The sequence below is a fragment of the Limanda limanda genome, chromosome 6 (assembly GCF_963576545.1).
Source record: "Limanda limanda chromosome 6, fLimLim1.1, whole genome shotgun sequence".
Taxonomy (NCBI): domain Eukaryota; kingdom Metazoa; phylum Chordata; class Actinopteri; order Pleuronectiformes; family Pleuronectidae; genus Limanda; species Limanda limanda.
The window spans coordinates 24,655,854-24,683,627 of NC_083641.1; the positions used below are offsets into that span (position 1 = coordinate 24,655,854).

General features: G+C 44.1%; 1 protein-coding gene across 2 annotated transcripts; it reads left to right on the forward strand.

Moving 5' to 3' along the window:
- On the forward strand, window positions 1-27,385 carry tiam1b (TIAM Rac1 associated GEF 1b). 2 transcript variants are annotated; one of them, XM_061073049.1, is made up of 27 exons: window positions 1-903; window positions 2,226-2,685; window positions 3,812-3,984; window positions 4,207-4,431; window positions 6,504-6,689; window positions 8,826-8,972; window positions 9,119-9,193; window positions 10,068-10,238; window positions 10,884-10,988; window positions 11,376-11,457; window positions 11,733-11,819; window positions 13,102-13,314; window positions 14,346-14,433; window positions 14,803-14,811; window positions 16,898-16,946; window positions 19,394-19,582; window positions 20,902-20,970; window positions 21,390-21,515; window positions 21,615-21,723; window positions 22,816-22,995; window positions 23,074-23,192; window positions 23,285-23,393; window positions 23,524-23,582; window positions 24,194-24,299; window positions 24,411-24,498; window positions 24,616-24,788; window positions 25,682-27,385. In XM_061073049.1, exons 1-27 carry the CDS (start codon window positions 1-3, stop codon window positions 26,224-26,226), a joined length of 4,845 nt encoding a protein of 1,614 aa, XP_060929032.1. In that variant the 3' UTR covers window positions 26,227-27,385. The 2 variants fall into 2 exon arrangements, with proteins under 2 accessions (XP_060929032.1, XP_060929033.1); XM_061073050.1 differs by lacking the exons at window positions 1-903; window positions 2,226-2,685; window positions 3,812-3,984; ... (9 more) ...; window positions 14,346-14,433; window positions 14,803-14,811 and having other exon boundaries at window positions 16,816-16,946; window positions 25,682-25,800; window positions 25,849-27,385.
- Window positions 27,386-27,774: the final 389 nt, after the last annotated feature.

Genomic DNA, 27,774 nt, shown 5'->3' on the forward strand with positions numbered 1-27,774 from the left:
ATGGGGAATGTGGAGAGTCAGCATGTGGACCACGGCCTCTACGGTACCGAGCGTGGCTATTTGTCACGGAAGCACATGTCTCGGTCGCTCCGCATCTCCAGCAAGCAGCCCCGGCGCTCCCGACACGCCTCCTCCGGGAAGATAGAGCACAGGAACTCTGAGACCAGCACGCGCTCCAGCAGCACTCCCAGCATCCCCCAGTCCCTGGCCGACCACGGCCTGGAGCCCTTCAACGAGACCAATGTCCTGCCCGACTTCGGAAGCCCCATCTGGGTGGACCGCGTGGCCATGAACCTGCGACCCGTGTCCTTCCACAACGACCTGGCCAATCCCTCCGTGCACATGAACACGCTGCACATCACGCTGCCCGGCGCCACGGCGGAGGAGGTGCAGGACGAGGACGCGTACACGGGCGAGGTCACGTACCTCCAGAAGACCCGGGACGGGACCAAGGAGACCATCGTCTTCAAGAAGAAGCGGTCGAAGTCTGCCGACATGTGGCGGGACGACAGCCTGGAGTTCTCGCTGTCCGACCTCAGCCAGGAGCAGCTGACCAGCACGGAGGAGATCATCGACCCGGCCAACGAGAGAGACTTTACGGACTGCGAAGGCCACCTGCAGGCCAGCCCCTCGGACTCCACCGACCGGGCCAACTCCCTGGACGAGCTGTACAGCCAGAAGAGCCCCCCCCGCAGGCCGCCCCACGGCCGCTACGCCAAGTGGCACGACGCCAACCGGGTCATCAGGGAAGGAGAGGATGAGAAGATGCTCTCGCCGTCAGAGGAGGACGGGAACGGCTACGGAGCCTACACGCTTCCCTGCCGACGCTCGCACTGCCTGTCGGAAGGCCTGAGCAGCCACCAGGCGGCCATGTGTGCCAGCCGGAGGGCCAAGACCATCCAGGTAAGAGTCAGCACAAATCCACATCGGGCTGATCCTTGACGCCATCAATAAAATCTTTTAAATTTAAGGCAAAGTTCATAGAAAAATTCATTTTCTACACTCTTGAATATGTAAACAGTGTCTGGTCTGTTTGATACTTTCTTAATAGAAAACAAAACTACTAAAAACTGGCTGAAACTGTTGAAACAGATTCAATGAGTCGATGGACACACACACACACACACACACACACACACACACACACACACACACACACACACACACACACACACACAGAAGCATCATTTCTGGTAGAGTTTTGCTGAAATGATTATTTCTCGGTAGTGAAATGTCACGGCTCCTTTTTGTGCTCGTCTTTTGGACAAAGTATGAAAAGCTGTGCGGAATCTTAATGTGTTGGCATCACCAAATAAAGACACCCCCCCTGCCCCCCCCCCCCTCACCCCCTCCTCACCCTGTCGGAGCCTTTCCTGTGCTGCTTTCACCTCACCGATAATAAGCTGCAGAAACAGATTAAGTGTAAGAAAGAAGGAGACGTGTTGTTTCCTGATGAAACTGTTGTCTTTCTTGGGAGAGGAGTAGTGCTGAACCATTTGGGAAAATAATCTTATTGCAATTTTTCCCCCAATATTGCGATTGCGATTTAATATGCGATTTTTTTCATTTGATCCTCTTTTTTTTCCCCCAACAAAACGTAATGAATGATTTAAATATGACCAACACAATATTAGATACATTTAGTGTAAAATATTCTTCAAAATCACAGGTTACTTGGGCTACGGGGTTTCAGAGCTTGAAGTCACTCCCCAGTCTGAAATGCCTCGGCCCTTTGTCATGCTAATGAGGGGGAGGCCTGTGGAAGAGTGTAACAGTGAAACGTGTTCGGTGGCCCCTGTCACTGCGGGTGAATGGGGCTCTGGAGCGCATGATTGGGTCACGTGACCAGACGGAGATACCACGTTTCGGTGTAGCCCCCCCCCCCCCTTCATCTCCCAGGAGCGTTTGGCCATGTGGGCAGGAGAGGGAGAGGGCAGACCCCCGGTGCCACAGGGAGGGAGGGCTGCACTCGCTCAGCACCCGGCGCTTTGCTCAGCCGCCAGTCATTAGTTTTGAGGAGATTCCTCAGGATTAGGAAAGCTGTGGATTCTCGTCAGGCCGCTACACTCACAGTGTTTGCAAGAATGTTTGATTTTCAAGAATGGCTCCATCCTGCATCTTGGCTTAGTCCTCTGTGAGAGGGGGGGGCGAGGTGTGGTCATAGTGATGAAGGAAACGTGGCCGCCATGCCGTCTCACCTGTCGTGTGCTTCCACCACAACGCAGGATGTCACCGCCGGCGAGGGCAGCGAGTACGAGGACAGCGGGATCGACGGCGTGACGGTGGAGCCGGAGCACACGTCCAGACGCTACAAGACCATGTCCATGTCCTTCTCCGTGTGCTCGGCCCACGGCAGGGGCATGTTCGCCGGCAGCGACAGCGGCAGCAGCAGCGGCGGAGGCGGGGCCAGCGAGTGCGTGCAGGGCGTGTACGAGAACTTCCGCCAGGAGCTGGAGAGGAGCTCCTGTCAGACGGAGAGCCTGGAGGAGGCCGGCTCCGCCCTCAGCGACGAGCAGAGCACCATGAGCTCCGCCTACCAGTCCGACCCGCTGCTCAGCGTCGCCCAGGGGATGGTGAGGAAGGCCGGCCGGCTCGCCGTCAAGAACTTCCTGGTGCACAAGAAGAACAAGAAGGTGGAGTCGGCCACACGGCGCAAGTGGAAGAGTTACTGGGTTTCCCTGAAAGGTTTGTTCCTCCCTCATCCCCGTAGATCATTTAGAAATACTTAAAATTAGGGCTGGGCAAGTTAACTCGTTTCAATTGAGTCAACTCGAGTTAACTCAAGTGATGAGTTAACTCGATTAATTATTTTATCTCGCATTCACTCAGGTTTGATTATTTATTGTTTTATTGTGAAAGTCAGGCTTTTATTTTGTGAAAGTCTATTGCTGACTGCTGCAGAACAGGAAAAAAGAAAATAATTGGCGGATAAACAATCGAGTTAACTCATCACTTGAGTTAACTTGATTAAAACGAGTTAACTTGCCCAGTCCTAATTAAAATCTAATGTCTAAGCTCAGTCCAAACAAACTTTACTTCAGGCATGATACGAACCCCAATTTCTTTTTTTTTAATATTTTTATTAGGAGGTAAGGCGGAGTAGAACAGGAATCAATGTCAAATTTACATTGAGTATCACATAATCTCTGTACGACAATTAACAATATATAGAGATATTGACCCCATAAAAACACTGTGCATCACAATGGGTTAAGAGTAAGATATACAGTCTACCTCCCAGGATGTTTTTCTTAATTTATGGACCACATGAACGTGGTCATGCGAACAATACATTACACAATTCAATTAAAATAATAATAATAATAATGATAAATAAATAACTGAAAATTCTGTTAAGCTGCACAGTATAAATAAATTAAAAAAAAAAAAAAAAAAAAAAGAATAAGTAAATGAATAAATAAAAACGAAGAAAAAAGAGAGAAAAGACAGAGAGGGGGGGGGGGTCCGTCAATCAGGGGGCAGGGACTGGAGAGAGTGGAAGAATGTAAGAAAGGGAAGCCACTTATTATAACATTTGTTTGTTGAATATCTGATCTTTTCCAGCTTTAGAAAAGACATGGTACAAACCCCATTTTCAATGTTTTGCCACTTGACTGGGCCTGAAATCGAATCAGCTTTGTAATGATCCCAAGCCAAGCTGCACTTCTTAACGTTGGCCACTGGAGAGCAGAATAAAATTGCCTGAGCAAATCTAGGCCTTTAAAAACCAAAGCATCATTGTTATTCTATCCTAGAAATCTGTGTCAGCATGGCTGTTGTCAAGTAATACATTATTTGTGTTTTTTCCCAGGTTGCACGCTGTTCTTCTACGAGACCGACGGCGGCTCAGGCATCGACAACAACAGCATCCCCAAGCACGCCATCTGGGTGGAGAACAGCATCGTGCAGGCCGTGCCCGAGCATCCCAAGAAGGACTTTGTGTTCTGTCTCAGCAACTCCCTGGGAGATGCTTTTCTGTTCCAGGTTAGAGAATTAGAAAATGATCCTTTAGCCAAACGTGACCTTGACCTCCCTTTGGGTTATTTACCTTCTCATCCTTTTAAATCCTGGCTTTGCTTTATTTAAAATATCGTTAATCAACACAGGAGAAGCGACTGAAAAGCCTTTTTTTTAAATTCTGAATGTCAATGAGCTGCTGTGCTGCTGAATAACGTTTGACCCTTCCTGTGGTGTGTCCCCGTGCAGACCTGCAGCCAGACGGAGCTGGAGAACTGGATCACCGCCATCCACTCGGCCTGTGCCACCGCCGTCGCCCGGCAGCACCACCGGGACGACACCGTGCGGCTCCTCCGCGCCGAGATCAAGAAGCTGGAGCAGAAGATCGACATGGACGAGAAGATGAAGAAGATGGGCGACATGCAGCTGTCGGCCGTCACTGACACCAAGAAGAGGAAGACGATCCTGGAGCAGGTGCGTTTCCTTCTCACTTCAGATCGTCTCCACACGCCAGGTGCTCGGGGTTCAGATGAACATGATCCTGTCGTCCCTTTTATCAAGAACGTCACATATGTCTGTTAAGCATCAGACACTTTTTAACAATATATTTATTGAGTTTTACTTATAAGAAACATACATTCAAACATTTATAAACACACAAACGTTTATGAACACCCCCAACCCACAATCAAACACTCAGGGTAAAGAAAAGGAGGCAGAAATTAAATAACCTAAATAAGATTAAATAAAATAATTAAAAAAAATACATATATAAAAATATAAGAATAAATGGAAGTAAATAAAGACATAATTATACAAATACAAATATATTAAATTCCAATCAATCAAATCAAAAGCCTAGATAAAATAACGTTCTCTTATTCATGATATTAGTTATCAGACACTTTAATAAAATATATGAACCGAGCAGCCGAACATTTGGCCCTAGGATGCGTTTAGGTTATTTCAGCTCATGGTTACAAGACAGAATATTTACTAGTCATTTAACTCAGTTTAAAAGCATAATTTCATCTTATTCATTTAGCACCAAGCACATTAAAACGTGCCGGTTCTGATCAGTTCTTTTTTTTTCACAAACATTTTTATTGATTTCACATTTGCAGTAGACAATACAATCAAAGACAGTTTCATTTCCATTTTTGTATAACCCCATGCCAATCCCACCCATCCCAGAGATCTTCAAACATTTTAACAACAGTATAATATACCAGATCGGTTTTACATAACATGACATACAGAAATAGATAAATAAATAAATAATAAACAATAACAATAATAAAATAATAAGGTGGTTCTGATCAGTTCTAACTCCAATTGTTTTTGGAAGGAAATGCATGTTAATAGTATCAAAACCCTTTGAACAGACACTGTGTAAATGTTCATGTAAGTTTAAACTAGCTGTTTGCATTCGGTTGGATCAGTTTAAAGTTGACCCCCCCCCCCTCTACTCCACAGGGAGCCTGTCCCTGTGTCCATGCCTAAAGGAATGTACTCGTTCTCTTAGGGTGTTATCGATGTGCTCATCTCTTTATGAATGGAACATTGGGGATTGTCTGATCAATGAGAATTTGACAGATAAGCAGCTTAAAAATTGTTGGAATGATTAAAAGGCAACAGCAAACTTTGTCGGTCTCACTAGCAGATAAAGTCAAGGATTATGATATCGAAATAAAAGCTTTTGCAATCAACCTCTTCTGGGAGATCTGATCATGATAAGTAAGCAAACTATCATCGTTTTTCACTCATACTGGTTTATAGTGACAATAATAATAATAAGTGTTATTTTTAGACCATATCAAACTTTACATTATTTACTTTAGAATTGCACACAAGTAGGTGTTTTAATATCAGGATAAACCCAGTTTTCCCTAATGTAAGAAACAGGAGCTGGACAAAGAAGCAGGAATGAGAGGATGAAGTAACCGAGCCATCGTCCGCTAGAGGCTGCTGACGCCTCACACCTTCTGTTCTTTCCACGCTCTGCGGTTGGCACCGGTCGATTCTCTCATTTAATTGCAAAGCTCACATTGTCTTTGGTCGCTCTGTGTACGGAGCAGGGGGATCAAATGGCCTTTGTTCGCCCGGTTAGGTTGTGCCTGGTTCTGTTTGGCAGCGTTGGGTTTCACATTGTGCCGAGCAGAATGGATATCGGCCCGGCTCCTCAGAAAGCTGAAACACTCCCAGCCTCTCTCTGCCAGTGGAATGCACAGTATTGTTTCCCTCTGGTCTCTGGGCGACTTGGCAGCGGCACAGAGCCCGATGCCACGGTGCTGCCGCCTCATCCACACACCAGCGCGGCACCGTGACTGGGAGGGGGGGGCAGGCCAGTGAATAATCATACTGTGCCGCTCCATTGCCCCAGTGAACATCAAACCATTAGGCCCACGGAGCACAGATTGGCACAAGTTGGTAACGGAGCTCCTTTGGGAGGAGGCGGCTTCTCCATCTTGCTCTGAAGTCGACGAACTCGAGGCTCGGCGAGTGATTAATGGTTTTTCCTGTCGTGTTCCTCTCTCACGCCGCAGATCTTCCTGTGGGAGCAGAACCTGGAGCAGTTCCACATGGATCTGTTCCGCTTCAGGTGCTACCTGGCCAGCCTGCAGGGAGGAGAGCTGCCCAACCCCAAACGCCTCCTGGCCTTCGCCTCGCGCCCCACCAAGCTGGCCATGGGCCGACTGGGAATATTCTCTGTCTCCTCCTTCCACGCACTGGTAAAAATATCTTGTTTCTTTATCTGTGTTTATTTAAAGTGCTTATTTCATCACGTTGTTTTCATAATACTAGAATCGTGGGTTCTATTTTATCTTTAGCAAGGTTACGCATCCAGATCAGGGGCTGGATCCAGTATTTTTTTTTTGATTTTTCATCAGTTTCATAAAATTTCCGAGATTAATTTATGGATCTTGAAGGAAAAAAAGTGTTTGCTTGGATTAAATTCATAACCATCCAGGAGGAAGTAGGATGATCTCTCTTACAACATTATATTGTTCTTTTTATACAGAGCTTCCTCAGATTGTAAAAATATCTTGTTTGTTTATTTGTGTTTATTTAATGTGCTTATTTTATCAGGTTGTTTTCATAGAACTAGAATCGTGGGTTCTATTTTATTTTTAGCAAGGTTACGCATCCAGATCAGGGGCCAGATCCAGGATTTTTTTTTAGGTTTTTCATCAGTTTCATTATATTTTCGAGTTTAATTTATGGATCTTGATGGAAAAAAAGTGTTTGCAACTGGGTTCAGATGAAAACAATAATCTGGATCTAGTGATTTTTACTGTGGTCTCCTAAAGGGACTGTGGGGCCTTGAAGGTTATGCACAATCTTCAGCTGTTGCATTAGATTTCTTGGATTAAATTCATAACCATCCAGGAGGAAGTAGGATGATCTCTCTTCCAACATTATATTGTACTTTTTATACGGAGCTTCCTCAGATTATAAACACAGTATAACCCTCAAAATACACATTGGCATCTTTGAATACACCTGGGAACTCTGCAGGAGAAGGGCAGTTGATTCCAGAAACTAAAAACCTGTTTTGTCAAAGCACTTTATTCTGCCACTGCTGCCATTTTGCAGTCTGGGTCTCAAGCAGGGCACCTGTTCGGGAGGTTGTGGTTCAGCTCTCACCTCCCACTGCTGCTCGGGTTCTGTGCTCTGCAGCTAAAAGCACCGTCGGCAACCAAAACATCAATTTAATTTTTTTTTTTATTTTTTAGAGAGAAGTTTAAGGATCAATGAGGCAGTTCTGTTTTTTCCTCCCTCTCGACCAGCGCTGTGCTGCAGAGCAAGTGGGTGTTTGGGCTGCGAGAAGCAGGATGTCTAATAAAAGAGACACTTTAACACCTCGTTACTTCACTCCTGTTCCTCTCCAATTTACTCATCTCCATGAATACCTGAATCTACACCGCGTCCAAAAAGCTGACGGAACAGAAACAGACAGAACGAGTGCCTCAGTAAAACTCACTCCCACAGATACTAAGCGGTTCTAATCTCACTTTATCACGTTTTTTACTTTTCACACATCAGTAGCACTTGAAGTTCCTGGTTGTAGTGCTCATGTGTAAACTAGAAATCACAGCTCTATGTACAGTATTTATGTGTGTGAACTATTTATCTCAATCAGGCCGGTGTAACAAATTTCCTAAATCTCAATTAACAAGATTGGTCATTGAGTTGTTTTTGCAGTAGTTAACTTTTTTTTTAGAATATTTTATTTTTCCAAATATTTTCACAATGTTAGAGAACATGCAGAGCATACAGAACACTCTACATTACAGAAAATTACATAACAAAATTTAAAAAATACACACATAGATGAAATAAAATTAATTAAATAAATAAAGTAAATAATTCCCCCCACCCAAAAAGAAAACAAAAAACAAAAAAAAGTTGGTGCATAGGATGACACATCACAGAGAAATACCGCAATGACACAGTAAATAATGTAATTCAGAGCTCCAAATAGTTACAGTCCTATGGTACCGTTGGTGGTGTATCCATGTACTCCAAATAAGGCTGCCAGATTTTTAAAAAATAACTTATATTTCTAACTGAGACTATATGTAATCTTTTCAAGAGGAATACAATTGTTCATTTCCACAGACCATCGGTTGCAGTAGTTAACTTTGATCATAAATATCTTTCTCATACTTTTGTTGTATGTGCAAATTCTTTTTGCCGAATTTTAAAGACTGCGTTTTTGTGACACTCAAGATTTTGTTTTTTTTATGTCTAAATTAAACTGATTGGAAGAATATTTGTACAAAAGGTCTTGAGACGTGAAGTCGAGCAGATTATTTTCCTTCTCATTTGATGCATTTAATCAATGACATGTGATATTTCTGCAGGTGGCGGCGCGCACAGAGACCGGCGTGCGGCGGCGAGCGCAGGCCATGTCTCGATCCTGCAGCAAACGCAAGAGCCGGTTCTCCTCGCTCTGGGGTCTGGACACGACCTCAAAGAAGAAGACGAAAGCCCATCCCACCATCAACCAGGTCTGCGTGGTTCTCCAGTCTCATAGCTATTTTTAAGGTTTCCAAGAAAGCAACATCCACCACGCGAAGATTGATTCGTGCTCTTTCTTCAAGGATTTATCCTCCGCAGCTCTGCTTGAGTTCTGACCCCTTGACCTTTTCTGCAGGTCTTTGCTGATGGCGAGGAGCCTGTGAAACCTCCTGTAGATGGTTTATATGTGGATCCTGCGAAGGAACACAGAGTAAGAATGACTCATTCGGTCTTTGTTTGCATAAAGGCCACTCTGTAAATGTACTGTATTATATGCAATGTACTGTATTTCTCTAAGTTGTAGTGCTTTCTTATTCAGGTGTCAGTAATTTCCATAAGGTCCTTGAAAAATGTATTGAAAGTAGGGTTGCAAATTCCGTGAATATTCAAAGTTGGAAACTTTCCATGGGAATTAACGTGAATATACAGGAATATCGGGAATTAGCGGGAATAAACTGGAAATGTTGTGGGTAATTTATACTAAATGTATTTATCTTGTCATATACAGACATAAATATAAACATTTTGTTTTGTCATAGGTTAATTTGAGCCCTGAGGAAACTTTGGGCACTTGACTATATGCTTCTGTATCGTTGTGTCATTCTTAACATAGGTCTTTGCACAGTATTTGCAAATGTACACAGCCTTTCCTTCTACATTGGATGGGGTGAAATGTCTCCACACATGAGATAGTGCACGTGGCATTGTTCTGTAGAATAAGATGAGAAAAAAGTTTGTAAAAAAACACTAATGCAATGCCAGAGATATAAATAGTTAGCCAAACAATTGGAATCGTCTGTAAAAATATTGTACAATTGATGGATAAATGGAAATAGGCTAGATGGACAGATGAACAATTCTCAATCAGCATGCTAAATATATTTTTTTTCAAAATTCCCCAAATTCCCGAGCTTAACTTCCCATGGAAAGTTTCTGGAAATTTACCAGAAACTCTCCGCCCCTTTGCAACCCTAATTGCAAGTGCTTTGCATGTGAATTGACAGGAGACATTTAGACTGGGAGTGCTGGTAAAAGTCAAATCAAGCTGTTTTTAAATCCGTCTGGTTTCTGTCTCTGGTTTAAAGAGAAGTGAGGCGGGAACTGTGAAGAGCCTCCCCCGGGCGAGCACGGAGAGCGACCTCTGGGTGCCCGACCACCTCACCCCCTCCTGGGTGTGTCTGCCAAACGACCAGCCGGTGCTCACCATCATCCAACCGGGGGAATCTGCACTGTGTGTCCTGGAAACCATCTGCAAGGTAACAGGCTCCCACACTCACATGACCTGCCCGGGCTCCACTTCAGTGATGTCTGCGAGAGAAGGGATCTAAAGATATTAAGACTCATTCAGAGGAAATGTGTAATAGCTTTGTTAAATTAGACAAATACCGACTTTACAGCCAAATTATGTAGACTATTTAAAAAATCTCAGTTGCTGTCATTGCTGATTACACTTTAGACTAAACTAGTATAATACGCTAAGAGCAGAAACACATGAAACCCAATTTACATTAACAGGATCTAGATTTTAATGAGGATCTGAACCAATATTGCAATCTTCTTAAATCAAAATAATAAATTAATCAAAAATCAAGGAAAATATGGAAAAACAACATTCTCATATTGTTAAAGAATAAAACATGAGGTTATAATAAAGAATTGGATGTCAAGCTCAGATTTATTTTGATTTTGTTTCATTTATACAAACACGGTGAACAGGGTCTTCATAAGAACAGGAGGCTGGTAACAGTGCATCCTTGCAGCCAGATTTGGTGGATTAGACTAATAAATCAGCAGGTTCTTTACATTTAAAACTTTAAATCGTAATAGAGCCAGAAAGAAGAGAAGACAGATCCACTGCTATGATGCTGTGTGTACAAATCCTCTCTGGTCTCGTCTCACAGGCTCACCAGCTCGATGCCACCAAGCACTACCTGAGACTCAAGTTCCTCATCGAAAACAAAGTGCAGTTCTACATTCCCAAACCGGAGGAGGAGGTGTGCGACCTGGTGAGTGTCCACTTGCAGGAGCCTGATCCTGAAGCTCTTAAGGAAACATCAGAGGAACCACTCCACACACAAATGACCCTTCTACGTTTGTAAATTATTAATAGGTTTCCTACCTTTATCCTCTTGATGTTGCATGTTTTCACTAACACATAAATCTATTCATGGAAAGCCGTCGTGTAAAAATATCTGTAGTGCTTCCACATCATGTAATCACCACACGTCATGGACTGTTTCCTGCATTGAGACTGAGCTCGAGCTGCTTTTGTCTGGAAATACAGAAAATTAACACTCTCTCTTCCCGCACTGTCAATAACCCGCCCACCAGGATGTGAATAAAGTCGGCTGCTGTTCCCCGAGGTTTACATAACTTGGTTTTGTTCTTCACAGCTTTACAAGGAAATCGAGCTGTGCTCCAAGATAACAAAAGTGATCCAGTTTGACAGAGACGAGTCCTGCATGATCGGCTACGGTAGGAAACGAGCCTGTGTTGGTCTCCTTCACACTCAGGATATGATTATTTTTTTAGTTTTCAGTTAAGATCCAATAATGAAGCAAATAACACAAAGATTTGATTATGTTGTTTTGAGGAGTGTAATAATAGCTTAACTTCGACCTGTACACCTACACATTCCCATCTGCACAAATCCCAAGGTTTTATGTAACCGTCCCTCTTGTTTATCTCTCTCTCTCTCTCTCTCTCTCTACTCCTCGTCTCTCTTCCTCTCCTCCTTTCTCCTCCTCCAGGTTTCTCCATCTCAGTGGTGGAGGAGGACGGCGTGCAGCAGCTCTACATCACCGACGTGAAGGCGGGCGGATTAGCCTTTGCCAAAGGTTCATTACCCTTCATTTCCATCAAATGAACTCCACTTCAAAGTCACTGTGCCTCCGCAGTGATGAGCTGCTGCTAGGGAGGATGGGGGGGGGGGAGTGGTGCATTAGCCATTGTCCTTCTGTTTACATTGCATTTCAAAACCAGAGCATTTTTCCTCACAAGGTCAAGACGCATTTTTTCACAGTTTCTTGTTAAAACCAAGCAGCAGAGCATGTTTATTCAAAAGCCAGGGGACGTTTCAGAGCGCACAGCAGTTCTCAAGGGCGGTGATTACTGTAATCATAACCACGCTGCCTCTCACCGGCCTTTCTCAGATGATGCCGGGGGGGTATCTGCATCGTCCGAGTGGGTCATGGAGGAGTCGGTCACGCTTGTGGGTCTAAAAAATAATAGTATCTGCTAGGGATGGGGGGAGAAATCGATTCAGTTACAAATCGCTATTCTTGTGAATGACGCCATGCTGCCTCCCAAATCGTTTTTTTTTTTATATATATATATATATTTTTTTATATATATATATATATTTTTTTAAACATATTTATTGGTTTACACGGGGGGATATATGGGGGGGGCAACATCACCCCAGAGCATGTTGACCAGCTCTTGTTTTTGCACAAGGATCTAAACATACCCAAGCACTACCTTTGCATCTCCTACATGCAAACAACAATAGCCTACTTTTTGTTTATTTCAAAGTTTATATTTTAAGTAAACTTTTATTCATTCTATTTAATTTACCTTTTATTTATTGTTTAAAAGTAGCCTAAGTGGCATACATTTCTTAATCTGTCAGTTTGTGTGCAGTTGACAGGGGCTATACAATAAAAGGGCACATTTTTATTTATTTTCTCTATTGGCTGCCCGGCAGTCATTAAGTGAATGTTAATATTTGAAATAAAACTTGTAAAGCTTTAAGTGAATTTGACTTTTTTCCATGGTCCAATATTTAAAAAAAAAAATAACCAAAAGAAATCGCAGGAAATCGTAATATCGAATCGCAATGCTTACAGAAGCGCAATACATATCGTATCGCCACCTAAGTATCGTGATAGTATCGTATCGGGAGGTCCCTGCCGATCCCGTCCCTAGTATCTGCAGCTAACAGGTCTCTGTTTGTATCTCATCATCTTAATTAGCATTTGAATGGTCAGTTAAGCAACACTGAAAAAGAGATGAATTGTTAACCTCTCACATCGGGGTGGGGGGGGGGGGGCTAGTTGTGTAGAAGGCGTGACGGAGAGTGAATTGAATCCAAAGCTGACGGTGTTCCCTACTCCACAGGCCTGAACGCAGGGGATGAGATCCTCCAGCTGAACGGGAAGAGCTCCCACAGCCTGAACTTCTCCGACATGAAGGCGGCGTTCTCCCAAGCGTCGCTCGCTCTGACGGTTAACACGCTGCCCGCCGTGGAGCGCCGGCAGCTGTGCTACGTGCCGCCGCGCCGCTCCGACGAGGAGGAGGACCTCTACACGGACATCTTCTCCCAGAGTCAAGGTGAGCTCCACATGCAAATACAGTTCATCTTCATGTTTAGTTTCCTTCGTTTCCTTATCAAGCTGCACTGGGAGATTCGGGGACATTCACAGATCTGAGCAGGAGAGTTTACTGAAAACTTTCAATTCTGATTCCCTCAAGTTTTGTAGTGTATTTAAAAAACCTCAGTTGCTGCCATTGCTGATTACACTTAATCACAGGAGACTAAACTAGAAGTACAGTTTTAATCTCTGTCTTGTTGTGATGACACTCATCTCAAGTTGATCCGATGAAAGCCCTGATACAAGTACATCAAAACAAAAATGTGGAATATGGCCAAAATGGCCACTAAATATAAAATATCAGGTTTCCTGTGGCGTTTTTTACAATTGCAACTGAAGACTTTTTTGTTTGTCTGGTCATGATACACCTGTGTATTGATTTTTGTGAAGTCCGGTCAATGTGAACACGTTCCAGGGGTCTCGGGGGGGGGGGCACCGTTGAGCCATTTTGCGACGCCCATTGAAAATCTCTCCAGAATACGTAAATTTTCATCCACTTTCTAACTTTCTGCCAATTTTGGTAAAAATTTGAGCATGGTAAAGCCCTCAAAAAGCCAATTCATTTGCCTGAATAATAATAATAATAATCCTTACAATTTCAATAGGGTCTCACCTGACCTTTGATCAGTGCTCAGGCCCTAATAAATACGCAAAGAGCAGAAACACATGAAATCCAATTTACATTAACAGGATCTAGACTTTAATGAGCATCTGCACCAATATTGCAATCTTCTTAAATCAAAATAATGAATTATTCAAATCAAGGAAAATATGGAAAAACGCATATTGTTATAGAATAAAACATGAGGTTATAATTCAGAAGTGGATGTCAAACACAGTCAGTCTACAGGGTCTTCATTAGGACAGGAGAGCTGGTAACCTTGCATCCTTCCAGTCAGATTTGGTGGATTAGACTAATAAATCAGCAGTTTCTTTACATTTAAAACTTAAAATCGTAATAAATTGTCAACAAATTGTGATTTGCTGCAGAGGACATCCTGGACGTGGGGGTGGGTCTGCTGCTGGAGAGCTCCGGAGACAGCCTGGACGACGACTCGGAGATCTTCAGGGACTTCGAGTGCAGCAAGGTGAGATTTGTGCTTTCGTCTGTTTTTAATATCGCCACAGAAAAAAACATTCCACTCTCATACCAAGCACCGGCTCCGCTGCTTGTTTTCTGTCCTTGTGTTTCACGGCCCACCCCCCCAGCTGTGTTATTATAATGAACAGAGCAGTGAAGAGCAGTTTGCTTCACCACAGTTTGAAGCACCGTCTGTAACCGGCTCTTTCTTGTTCATCTTGTTTAGAGAAGGGAAACTCTGCATAAGGTTTTATCTGCAGCAATTAACCCAACATGTCTCAAATCTAGTTCATATCCTCTGTATCGATAACAAAACTAACAGATATGAACAAACAAGCTGGAGGACGATAAAGAGAATCTCTGCAGCAGGTGTCTGTGCTTGTGGCGTCTTGTCCTGTCCAAACTGCACCTTTCGTCTTTTTCCACTTTCTTTAAAAATGTGGATCAGTCTTCTTTTCTCTTTGAGGACTTCAGCGAAAGACGTCACACCCTGAATACAGTTTCAAATCTCGAGAGATGAGTGGGAATTTAAGGCTTTGTGTGTGAGATGTGGTAACGGCGCCTGAACGCAGCATGTTCAGAGCATGTTCCCCTTTGTGTGCACTGCATATCCCTGGAGCTGCCTGTTGCAACACATGTTCCTGCAGTCAGTGAAAACTTCAGGCTGCATCCACACAGCAGCAGGAAGATGTAGTGGCTGCGAAGCAAACGTTCCCCCGGAGGCTTCGAGTAGCGAGTGAGTCATTGCTTCTTGTTATTAATAAGAAACCTGAGCCTGGAGAAAATGTAAATTATATTCTGTGATTTGGACTGAGACGAAGCTCCCTGTCAGTGCAGCACAGGCAGAAAGAATCCATCCCAACATAACACTGCTACGTCACTGTGAGGGGTAAGAAAGCTGTTTACAATATAGCTTCAGTTTTTTTTGGTCTTAACTTGCTCTGGGAAGTTGTCAGGGCTTTAGTGCCGCACATTCAGTCTGAGTGCTTGCTGCAAGATGTTTTGTTATCTGAGTAAATGTCACTCCTCTGCTGTCAATGTCTCTACGTGTACATTGTGTCAAGGTGTTAGTGGCATTCTGGGAACGGTAAAAGTTTCTGAAGAGGAGATATGATCGTGAGCTGGAATCTGCTCAGAGGTTGAGGACATTGGAATGGGTCTGAGGGTTTATTTTCCTTTACTGGTCTGAATAAAGGGCATTTTCTGGTTTGTCACAGCAGCACAGGTGAGAATGTAAATGTCTGAGTCAGTAGCTGCGGACATTATGCCGAGTTTTCATCCCCCTGGTCAAAACCCTGGTGAATGTCCGAGTGAGCCCATGTGAGAATACAGTTAGAAAAATCACTCTAAGAAAGCTGGCGTGTTGGTGATGCCTCTAACGTGATGGAGGCAAATCTGAAAAACCCCAAACAATATAAATATCCCAGGATGAAAAATAGGAACGCAAGATGCCGAAGTCAACATGGAACGACAACGACTTTTCAGAGATTTCGGTGATGCCGGTGAAATGAAGACATCGTGTCCTCCCTCCTGCACCCAGACGCCTAAATGTCCTGGAGCTTTTCCTGTTGTTGAACACGTCTGACTCGACAGTCTCCTGCTGTGATCTTCATGTGTGAAAACTCCAGAGAATCTCCACCTTCGATTGCCAGGAATCTTTTCACTTTCTGTAACTCCCCTGGGAATAATTCATGGATCTCAATGAACAAAACCAGGCAGATAGGACTGATATGAGTGTTTGGTGCAGATTAATTCAATATAAGGTTACTGTGGGTCCTTGGTGGAGGTCTGAGCTCGGTTGCAGCCTGCTCCATTGCAGCTCCACTCTCTCCTTCAATCCCACCCCCCCCCCCCCTATTCCTGAAATTCTGCATTTATATTCCACTGCGGCGCGGCTCACGCCAGCCAATCCTGCTCGGCTGCAACCTTGAGGAGGAGACTCCTCTTCTCCTCCTGCTCCCGTTCTGCACTCTCTCTCCGGTCTGGAGGATTATCACGACTGATTTACAATGCTGCCGGAGTTGGCCAGATCTTCACACTCACACAGTGTGCCCGAGTTTACCCAGCCTGTGGAGAGCGGCGAGGGGCGGGGGGTGGGGGGGTGGTGGTGGGGAGAGAGAACAGCACAGAATATCAGCGGCAGATTCGGAAAGGCGAAGGGAAGGGGAGTTGGAAGCTGTAAGTGCTGGTGGGCGGAGAGGAGGAGGCAGAGCAGCTTCACTCATCCTTCATCACAAGCTGCACGGCGCCTTCTCTTGCTTTTTCTTCCTTTTTTTTTTTTTTTTAAACACAAGAAAGACAAGAAAAGAGAGGGGGGGGGGAGAGCAGAGAGAAATGTGTTGGAGAGCTGCAGTGTAGAGTTGACAGAAGCCCGGAGTCTCTTCTCTCTCTCTCTCTGGCTCCTGAGCTGCCGCTGACTCTCTCCAGCCGTCACCTGCACCATGGCCATGCTGAAGTGGAGCAAGCACACCAAGCGCTCCACCGACTCCATGTATGACATGCTGCATCTGGTGAGACTCCTTCACTTTTCATCTCTTACCCACCGGTTAGTTGCCTCTGCTGCCGCGATTGCCCCGGGGCCAGCTCTCTTTTCCTTTTATTTTCCCTCTCGCCGCTTGTTGCTCGCCACAGGCAGACAAACAGGAAGCAGTGAGTCACCGTTGTGTCGCAGAGTTGCCCCACAATCAGCCGAGTGCTTCACAGGATGAGAGCGAAACACTGAACGTGCAGGAACACAGCCGCTGCAGATCTAAAACCCCCCCCGGACGACTCGGACTTTACATATCTTTGACAGAACTACCCAGGCTGTCGCTGCAGAGTTCTCTCTCCTGGCACCGGGAGCTGTGATCTCAGACTCACACTTTCAGGAGGAGAGACGCTCGGTCTTCTCCTTCGCTCCATCACCAGTTCTTACAGGCTTTGAAAATGGGGGTTTCATCTATATTCAATTGGTAATGGGGAAGCCTTCTTATGTCTTTGCATCTCACCGGTTCCCCCGTGACGGACGCTCCTATCTACATATTGTTCTTTTCATGTGATATTGAATCGCTTTGATCCTCCACCTCCTTCTGTTCTCTGCCTTCTCTCTGTCATGTCATGACCGTCCACACGAGCAAAGCTGCCACGGTGTTAATTAGCCCAGTTGGGATTATAACTAACTGTCTTATTGGAGCTCTGGAAACCTGGTTTAAGTAGATAGAAAAATGTGTTTATTTACAGACATTTCTTTATTTCTTTCCTATTTTTTGCATGGATTGCATCATGTTGAGGGTTTTTTCTTTTTGTTTTCATTTGAGATAAATGTACAGTGCGTCATAACATCGGTAAAGTACTGCAGGAACAAATACAGATGTGTTACAGAGGAAACACATCTCTGTCAAGATGCAGTTTTATGTCTGATAATGGAGCATTTCTCACTTTATCTTCCTTTGACAGGCTTATTTTTATTTTGCTGTTAAATCATCCTGGATCCTAAATTTATGTTTTCAGAATTGACCTTTTGTCAGGCATGTTGTTTCTCTCAAGGGTTCTGGAACTAATTACTTTACATGCTGCTCCAATTTGTACTCAAATCTAACTTGATTAGCAAAAAAAAAATTATCAAATTGGACAAAATGTCACTTGCAGCAGCAGCTGTTCCTGCAGATTCACTAAACACCGCCCATATGTGCAAAAGTGGATTTGCAACATTACATTTACAGACATCACAGACCCCACCCCCCCGGTTCATCTGCTGATCTGGAAGCTTCCTGATTATTTTGGGAAACATTGAGGAAAAGGGACAAAGGGGCTGTCGTGCCTCACGCATGAATGTGTCTGATTAGGTAACAATGGTGATGACAGTGCACGAGAAGATGCATGACTGTTATTTGATCACACAATGTTCTTCCTTTCTGCATTTCGCTTTTTCCTATTATCGTATTTTAGTGAATTCAGAAAAAAGGTTCGCCCGGTTCACTCTGGTTGTTTTAATTGTTGTCGCCTCTTGCACAGTTACAATGAAAACGTCACGTTGTTATGATGCCCTCAGACGTGAAGATGGATGATAGACCAGTAACCCTGGTTTTAATTAAGATGGTTTTTAATCTGGAGATGATAACGCTCCATCTTCTGCAGCAGCGTGGAGCCTCTGTGTTTTCCCAGAGGAGAATAAAAACTCACTTAAATAACCAACTTGAAACCTCTCAGCTCCCAGTGATACCTGCCAGTGATTCCATTTTGTTTGGCCGTGACTGTTTGCTCTCAGCGACCTTGTCAGTTAATCTTTTACAAATCTACAGTAAAACCAAATAACTTTGTGAAGGGTGTAGGTCGAGTTCTGTTCAAAAAGACAAAAGACCCTTTCATTGTGAGTGTGTTAGTTGATCTGGGCCTGCTGTGGATGAATGTGGGGGGGGGGTCTATTTTGGTTCAAAATGATAGTCTAATGCACATCAGGCCTGGTCTCCACGGCAACGCACACTGTATGTGGACAGACACTGTTGTTGTGCGTGTGTGTTTGTTTGTTTGTGTGTGTTTGTGTATATTTTGAATCCGTGAAAGCAATGAATCATTACACCACTGATCAGTCAGTCGGAGGAAAACACCAGAGAGAAGAGGGAAGTGAGTGGAAGAGAGGAAGAGAGGGAGGAGGGAGTCACTCTTATGACAGACTGAAAATAGACCAAATTAGTGCATATGATCCTTTTTTTTTTCAGAGACGCCTCTTTCCAGGCTCTGTCTCTCTCTCTCTCCCTGTCTCTCTCTCTCTCTCTCTCTCTCTCTCTCTCTCTCTCCCTCTCTCTCTCTCTCTCTCTCTCCCTCTCTCTCTCTCTGCACATCAGCACCTGGAAAGCAACGCCTACAAGTTCACATCGGTGGCGCCGAGCGGTCGATATTTGGATTCCATGACTAAGTCGGAGTTGCATCGTTATCTAATCCCGTTTCTCTGGCCCCTGTGTTACTTTTCTCTTCTCAGAGCACGGAGCAGGTCGCCGCTTTCTGCCGCAGCCTCCATGACATGAATCCCTCGGAGTGCGTGTCCTCCTCCTCGCCGAGCCCGGAGTCGCCCTTCCCGCCTCCGGCTACTCTCCGGCAGCTCTCCGACGCCGACAAGCTCCGCAAAGTCATCTGCGAGCTGGTGGAGACCGAGCGGGCCTACGTCAAAGTCAGTATCACTCATCCTTACTTGCAAGAGACAGATGGTCTTTGTATGTGTGGGTGTGTGTGGGTGTGTGTGTGTGGGTGTGTTTGTGTGGGTGTGCGTTCTCTCTATCCATCGATCTGCCTTTCCTGTCTGTCCTGGGTTGTGTTGTTCCTGCACGTTACCTATTCCACATGTCCCATCCATATTTATCTGAGTCCCAGGAGGCAGGAGGGGACACAGCTGCGCCCTTGCTTTGAAATCGCCTAATCTGTTTCCGCCTGTTATAACGTTGCTCAGAAGAATAACTGGGTTAGGGTTTGGGGGGGGGGGGACTAATGGGATACTGTCAAGCCTATCTAAAATGTTATACCTCATTAGAGGGGCCACATATATACTTGTTATGGAAATCCTATTGTGCATGATTGATGTGGCACTGTGCAACCTCAGAGGGAAGTTAGCAATTTGTTCAAATTACCGAGATTCAAACATGTGGCTGCGTGTCCATGTGTGAGACCTTCAGTTCAACTGCTTTGGAAATACAGGGATATATATATCAATATTTATATGTATATAATGTAAACAGGAAAACAGGAAGTACTAAGACTCTCCAGTAAATATGTTACATTGTGCACAAGTTAACCAGCACAGATGTGAACTGGATATCTATCATATCCTTGTTGTTTAGTTTAATCTTGTGATTTAAGTATTTTAATACTTTACCCATTTGTGCACCGTTAATTTAAACTCTGCAGTTTTATTTACAAGTCTCATTTCAAGTTTGTCCGATTAATTCATCCTTATTCATGTGATGTTTATTATTATTATTATGTGTATTCTACATATTTTACATTCTAAAAAGTTATTAACACCATTTGGTTTTTTTTAACAAGTTGGACATATCCTCCGTTACGACCAATCAATAAAAACTTAAAAGCTTAACACAGTTAATTATTATCAAACTAATCATACACAGAAATACACATGTGAATTACAGTGCATTGATTTAAGACCCCCAAGCCAGAATTTAAAAGGTCTGTTTCTCTCTTACTTTATTTTGTATGAAGAGCAGCTAATGAATCTAATGGGCTCGGCTCAGGTGACTGTCGCCACAGTCACTTATTTAATTGGGCTTCCTCAGAGCTCCCTAACCTTTTTAAAGTTCACCAAGAAAGGCCAGCTCCTCTGTTTTTGATCCTGGAGGGACTCAGGCTATCCCTGTATCTTAATCACTGCTATTATTAAGTATTGTTTCTCAGCATGATGCAAATCTGCATGTTTCTCATGTCTATGTCAGTCTGAATGAAATTGACATCCTATAATCAACCACTCTTGTCTTGCAGGATCTAAATTGCCTCATCGGGAGATATTTAACGCCTCTGCAGAAGGAGACCTTCCTCACTCAGGATGAGGTACGTCTGAAGCTGGGAGCCGCTAAGTGGAGCCTGGCTTTTAAATGTCAGAACTGTTGAAATGTTAAAAAAGAAAAAGTGGGTTACATAACCGCGTAAAGAGCAGCTGAGGGAAGTGTTGACAAAATGATGGGATGTTTTACATGCATTTAGCATTATGACATTCATTTGGTTTTATTCATGTCCTCAGGAATTCTCTAACTTTAGCAAGGGACTAGTTTTAAGATGAACTCTGGAGGATGTCCGACCAATGGGGTCTGGACTCTCTCCGGAGTTTGAGTTTCCCTCCGGAGAATCTCCAGAGCTCAGTGCATGTCTGAAAGCAGCTTTAGAAGCATCGCATGAAGAGACACGTTTTACTTGACGCTGTAGTAAGAAGAAAACTATTCTGACATTGCTTAAATGCTCTTTTCCTCCAGTTGGATGTGCTGTTTGGGAATTTGCTCGAAATGATTGAGTTTCAAGTCGAGTTTCTCAAGACCCTGGAAGATGGGACCAGGTTGGTTCCCGATCTGGAGAAGCTGGAACGAGTGGACCAGTTTAAGGTTTGTCTCCTTGTTACGCACGTCAAGAGATATGAGCGGCACCTGCCTGAAACTCTTTAACAACTCTTTGTGTAACAACTCTTGACTTTTTCCTTACAGAAAATCCTCTTCTCCCTGGGAGGCTCCTTCCTGTACTACGCAGACCGTTTCAAAATCTACAGTGCTTTCTGCGCCAGCCACACCAAAGTCCCGAAGGTCCTCGTAAAGGGTGAGTTAAAGTGCTCCCGGGTCAACATTCCTTCTGGGCTCAAAGGAGAGGATGCATTTATCCATCAACCATCTGCCATATCCTGCAAGGCTCCATAAATCCACTGTGCAGAGCTGTCAGCAGAGACAGTTGTCTCTTTGACCTCTGCATACTCCAAAGCTGCTGGCTCCCGGAGCTCAAAAGCACCGCAGCATCGCATGATCTATATAATAAGCAGTGTTGAACAGTTTGTGCTGCAGCAAGTACCACCCCCCCCCCTTTTACAGACAAGTGGATGGTTTTGTTGGCTGCATTTTGGTTCAGGGAGTCAACAGGACACCGGCCGTAATGAGAATGTTGAGGCGTTATTTAGGTAAAGTGGCTTTTGAGGCAGTAAACGGATTATTGCTCTGTACTTGTGGCCGACGGCTGTCGAATAAAAATGACTGGTCTATAAAAAGCATGAAACATTCAAAGATCATTTCCAAGACGTGACGACGGCAGAAACATGAACACGAGCCACTAACTACCCAAGTAGGATTATGGTTTATTATTTAGTTCGATCAAATTCTCATTGGTTGGACAAAAGAGTCAAAAGTACAGAGTATTGTGCATATTTAAAGTGGAATATTTAAATAAATAAGATATGTACAGTAATAAATATATACTGTAATAGTACAGTATTAAGAGGTATTGTATGATATAAGAACGATGAATGCACTATGAGCAAGATAAATATATATAAATATGAATACACTATAGGTGGGATAATACAGTAGTAAAAAATATACAACGGCAATCTGTCATTCAAAAAACTGATGCCTCATCCACACAAAGATTTTTTTCTGTTAGTGACAGTTGGTGTTAACAATGTTTTGCCTAAACCGCTGCCAACACAAATGAAAACAGGTCCATCCAGCAGCATTTCTAAAAACGCCTAAATCGTCTCTCTGAGGTGCTTTCAAACTAAAACACAATAGAGTGGATTTAGCCTTCAGCCAGTTTAAAATATCAGGAGCACAAGCTTTATTGTCGTGAATTAGAAACCACTAACGAAAGAGAAGAATCGTCTGTTCATGTAAACATTAAGTATTCTTTTATTGATCATTTCAGCCAAAACCGACCAGGATTTCAAGGCCTTCCTGGAGGAGCGCAACCCCAAGCAGCAGCACTCCTCCACCCTGGAGTCGTATCTGATCAAACCCATCCAGAGGGTCCTGAAGTACCCGCTGCTGCTGAAGGAGCTCTACTCGCTCACGGACCCGGACAGCGAGGAGCACTACCACCTGGACGGTAAGACAGATTTTTGACATTTCTTTGAAAACATTGCAGCCACGACACTTGAACTCTAACCGCCGGTTTCGTTTACAGTTGCCATGAAAGCCATGAACAAAGTGGCCAGCCACATCAACGAGATGCAGAAGATCCACGAGGAGTTCGGAGCGGTGTTCGATCACCTCATCACCGAACAAAGCGGCGAAAAGAAAGAGGTAAGTTTGGGATTAAAAGTGGAATCGACTCGACTCCGTCAACCACAGCGAACGTGTGGAGTAACGTCTGGTTGTTCTGTGGCTTCTGCCAGGTTGCTGATTTGTCGATGGGGGATCTGTTACTCCACACCAGCGTCACCTGGCTCAACCCTCCGGCCTCCTCAGGGAAATGGAAGAAAGAGCCGCAGATAGCAACATTTGGTACGTCAGGTTTCCTCCAAGATAATGTGATCAGTATAATTTCATGTTTACTGTGCTTTTAATGTGAAGTTTTCACTCCTGTTAACTGCATTTTAGTGATAATGTTTGTTTCTTTCTCGTTTCTTCCTAGTGTTCAAAACTGCGGTTGTCTTCGTTTGCAAGGACGGCTCCAAGCAGAAAAAGAAAATGGTATGTTTGCAGAAGAGCCATCAGCAAAAACTTCCATCCATTTAGAATATAACCTGCTTTGTTTTAGCAGTGCACATTCACTTGTGCCATTTTCGGAATCAGCCCAATAGGTCACCTGTAGAGAAAGCAGCACTAAAAGGAGACGTATGCTTGTTCAGTTTAATTTCTCCAGTGTATTATAGATTTTTCGTGCATCTGCAAGGTTAAAAAGCCCAAAGTCCACAGAAACCAAAGCTCCTGAACGGCCTCGACAGAACTGATCACAATACCCCACGTTTGAATAATAATAAAAGAGCCGCTAGTCTGGGACGGCCTGTAACAAAGCCAAGTAAAGTGAGAGCAGAGCTGGATAGTTCCTACCCAATCATAGGTCTATATCGGGACAGGAGCTGAAATCAAGTGTTTCAGACAGAGGCTGACAAGAGGAGGAAAGTGAAGTGTTGTCTGAACATTCAAGCATTTTAACCTTTTCAAGTAATAACCCGAATTACAGCTGTGAACCTAAACGTGCATAATGTCTCCTTAAGGCTGATTGGATTAAAGTGCAACTAATTTCACCGGTATAGTTTCGTAGGGGAAGTAAACATGATTTTTAATTTTTTTTTGCTTAGGGTGGCTCCCATCGAGCCTCCATATCTTCAGATGATAAAGACCCTTTCCGATTCCGTCACATGATCCCCACTGACGCCCTCCAGGTTCGATCCTTGGCCAACACAGGTGAGTGACCCAATAAATACAATAATAAATAGAAACACTGATGGTGAACGCTCAGAAAATCCAACGTTTATTTCAGATAGATTAAATGTGAGTGTGGTGTTTCCTCCTCAGACGGCGAAGGCTCGGCCGTGTGTGAGATCGTCCACACCAAGTCGGAGTCGGAGGGGCGGCCGGAGAGGACGTTCCAGCTCTGCTGCAGGTGAGGAGCTCCTCTAATGGATTCCACCGCAGATTGAAGCCAGTGATAAAACTCCCGACAGCCGGTCTATTCTACAGAGTGACAGACCGATAACGTGTCGCTCTTTTCTGCCTCCAGCTCTCCAGAGAGTAGAAAGGATTTCCTGAAAACCGTCCATTCCATCCTGAGGGAGAAGCACCGCCGGCAGCTCCTGAAGACGGAGAGTTTGCCCCTGAACCAGCAGTACGTGCCCTTCGGGGGGAAGCGTCTCTGCGCCCTGAAGGGAGCACGGCCCGTCATTAACAGAGCAGGTAGAGGCCAGTTTGTTACAGCACTCATCCGACAGCTCAGAGCAACAATCCTGTGTTTGTTCCTTCTTCCCTGACACAGAAAGGGTTTTTCAGATCTGGCCTCAAAAAACACATTTTAATTGATTTAATTTCGGGGGACTAGAGATGTTCCCAACAGCTAATTTACCTGTCGATTAAATGAACATTTCATTTTAAACTACTTGGTCTAGTTTGAAGGTACGAAAACAATTAGCGAACATAATGAGCTCAATTTAATGCAAAGCACAGAGTCTGCAGGAAAACAAGATGGTTACATAAGTTTGGTGAAAGTTACAAGTAAATGTCCACATGCCCATGTTGAATGTAGCGACATATTCCAGATTGGTTTTATTTAATGAGAGATGGCACACTCACTACATTATTATGTGCCAGCATCTTGTGAGGCAACCTACCAATTTTATTTTTAATTCGTAGATCAAAATGTTCCAAATTGCATTGGAACATGACATGTTCCCGTTTTATCCTGGAATTAGAACGAGCAGAGAAGAGCTGCATAAGATCTTTAGATGCAAGTAAATATTTTATTAATGTGCAACCAAACTTAAGTAGCTTTAACAGTAACTTGCATTTATGGTGCAGACTAGGGATGAAGCCTTTGAATAAAACGACTTAATACTGCATTTTTGGAAAAGCAATTATAACAGATAAATTCTATTCAGTAGGTAATAAAATAAACTTTTTGAAACAATTAAGTTTGTCTTTTACAACACAAGATATTATAATACTGAGATGCTATTACGATTACTAATAATACTATTTGTTCTAATCTGTTATTACCCGGTGCTGTACACCATTGTTTCTCCTGAAAAAATGTGTCCATCCTATAACCTGGTTGTGACCCTTTGTTCCTGCAGTGTCTGCCCCGAGCCGGACTCTGGGCCGGAGGAAGCTCGTGCGAAACCGCTTCACCATCGACACGGACATCGTGTTTGACGGTGAACCCGAACCGGACCTCACCTCTCCACAGGAGCCTGTCTCCGCCCGTCTGCAGCAGGAGGACGAGCCCGAGCAGCAGCAGCAGCAGCAGCCTCAGTCAGCGGGCGACACGGACCGCTGGGTGGAGGAGCAGTTCGACCTCGAGGAGTACGAGGATCAGGAGGAGGTGAAGGAGACGGACATCTTGAGCGACGACGACGACGAGCTCGGTCAGACGCCCGGGACGCCGTCCGCTGAGGCCGAGCTGGAGGCGCCCGTCATGGCTCTGTCCTTGGAGGGGGGGGAGAGCAAAGACCTCAAGTCCCCAACAGTAAGCGAGACGCAGGATCCTGAGCTGGTGGACGCAGAGAAGCAGGAAGCTGCGTGCGACGACGATGACGAAGAGGATCTCAAGAAGACGAAGAGCGGTGAGGTCTGGGTGAGACGGGATCCGACCGCTTCTTCCCCCGACTGCGACATGTGAGAGCTCCACCAGGACGGCCAGACAAAAGTGTTTTATCAGCTTTACACGAGGCTCCATACAGATCAGTCATCAGTCTCCACCCACAGTGCATGACGTACATCACAAAGCTCGTAGAGGAAACTTGCTTTCTGTACAGGTTGAGATCACCAGTGGAGCGATACAGGAACCTGGAGCGAGGGAACGCGTTCCCAAAACAAATGCTGTTACATACGAGTGGAAGCTGAGAGACGAGCTCACGGTACAATCACAGAATCTAATCAGTGGCTTTGATTGGCATGGTTTGCACATCTGGGCGGCATCCTATAGTCCTGCCTGCTGTTGCCAAATTTGGATATCGTGAGAACATTAATAATCGTTTTTCGTCCGTGTGACTCAGAGATATTATCTTAGTTAAGGGCTGTGTATTATTTGTCCTTAAGGAAAAATAGATTTAATAATTTTAAAAAGCCTCGTCTTGCACCGTTTACTGTACTTGTACATTTTCACATGAATTATACACTGACTCGTTTTTTTTGGGGGGGGGGGACGGACTTCCTGGTTGTGTATTATATGATTTCTATGATCTCTTTGTTTTACAGACTTATCTTTTTTAGCCTGGAATATATTTTGTTTGATCTCTCTGATACATTAAAATAGTGGCGTCATGTGATAGCCCCTGTGTCACAGAGACGAGGGGATTTTAATTTGTTTTTAACTTAACATAATCCTGTTTTACTTGAATCTGCATTTGCTGTTTTGTGTCTTTTTTTGATTTACTGTGAAACCGTTTTTGACATGTTTTCCCTCTTTGGCTCCTCAGTATTCAAAGATCACTCAACGTCACACACGTTCACATTTCACGTGCACACTCTGTACTGTAGAGAATTTGCACATCCACCACTTGTGTGTTCAAAAAAGGTAAATATTGTTCGCTGGTAATGAATTACAAAGCAATGGATTTTATTTATTCACATGTAAATTAATTTTGTGCGCAGAACGCAAGTAGTGGTTTTATTTTTTTTGTCTTCTTCACAAAGAAAGTCCAAATGTGCTCAAGCAATCAAAGGGGAAGACGTGCAGAATGCCTAAAGAGAACGATCTCATACCTGTAAACAACTCATTGTGCTACTAAGACTGCATTTTTATTACTGTGTGTATATAGAAAAATGTATTGATATCATAATAAATACAGTTGTTTCCTACTTATAATTCAAAACCTCTCTCTGTGCTGTGACTCATTGGTTTGTGTGGTCGTAAAACAACTCGTTCCCTGCAGCTCTGTTTTCAGAGATGTGAGAAAAACGCAGAAACTCCCAGAGAACGACGGAGCCGAGCAGCAACTCAATGCTCACCTGTTGCAAACCAGAACACAGAGAAACATGCAAATGCAAAACAACAGGGGGGGGGGGGGGGGGGGGACCTTGAACCCTTCAGAAGACAAAGGAGCAGCTTTGTGTGTTTTAACAAGCGATGGCTGATTAAGTGTCTGATGCTGACGGATCTAAATCTCCTACTGTAAGAGAAAGGATACAGGAAGGTTTAGTAAATGTGAGTTTTCACCTGTTCACT

Excerpts from the sequence above, each read along its gene's own strand:
- tiam1b (XM_061073049.1), top strand. The coding sequence starts at position 1 with ATGGGGAATGTGGAGAGTCAGCATGTGGACCACGGCCTCTACGGTACC. Across the intron at positions 6,690-8,825 it reads TCTCCTCCTTCCACGCACTG|GTGGCGGCGCGCACAGAGAC; the intron begins GTAAAAATATCT and ends ATATTTCTGCAG. Across the intron at positions 11,820-13,101 it reads CGGATTAGCCTTTGCCAAAG|GCCTGAACGCAGGGGATGAG; the intron begins GTTCATTACCCT and ends CCTACTCCACAG.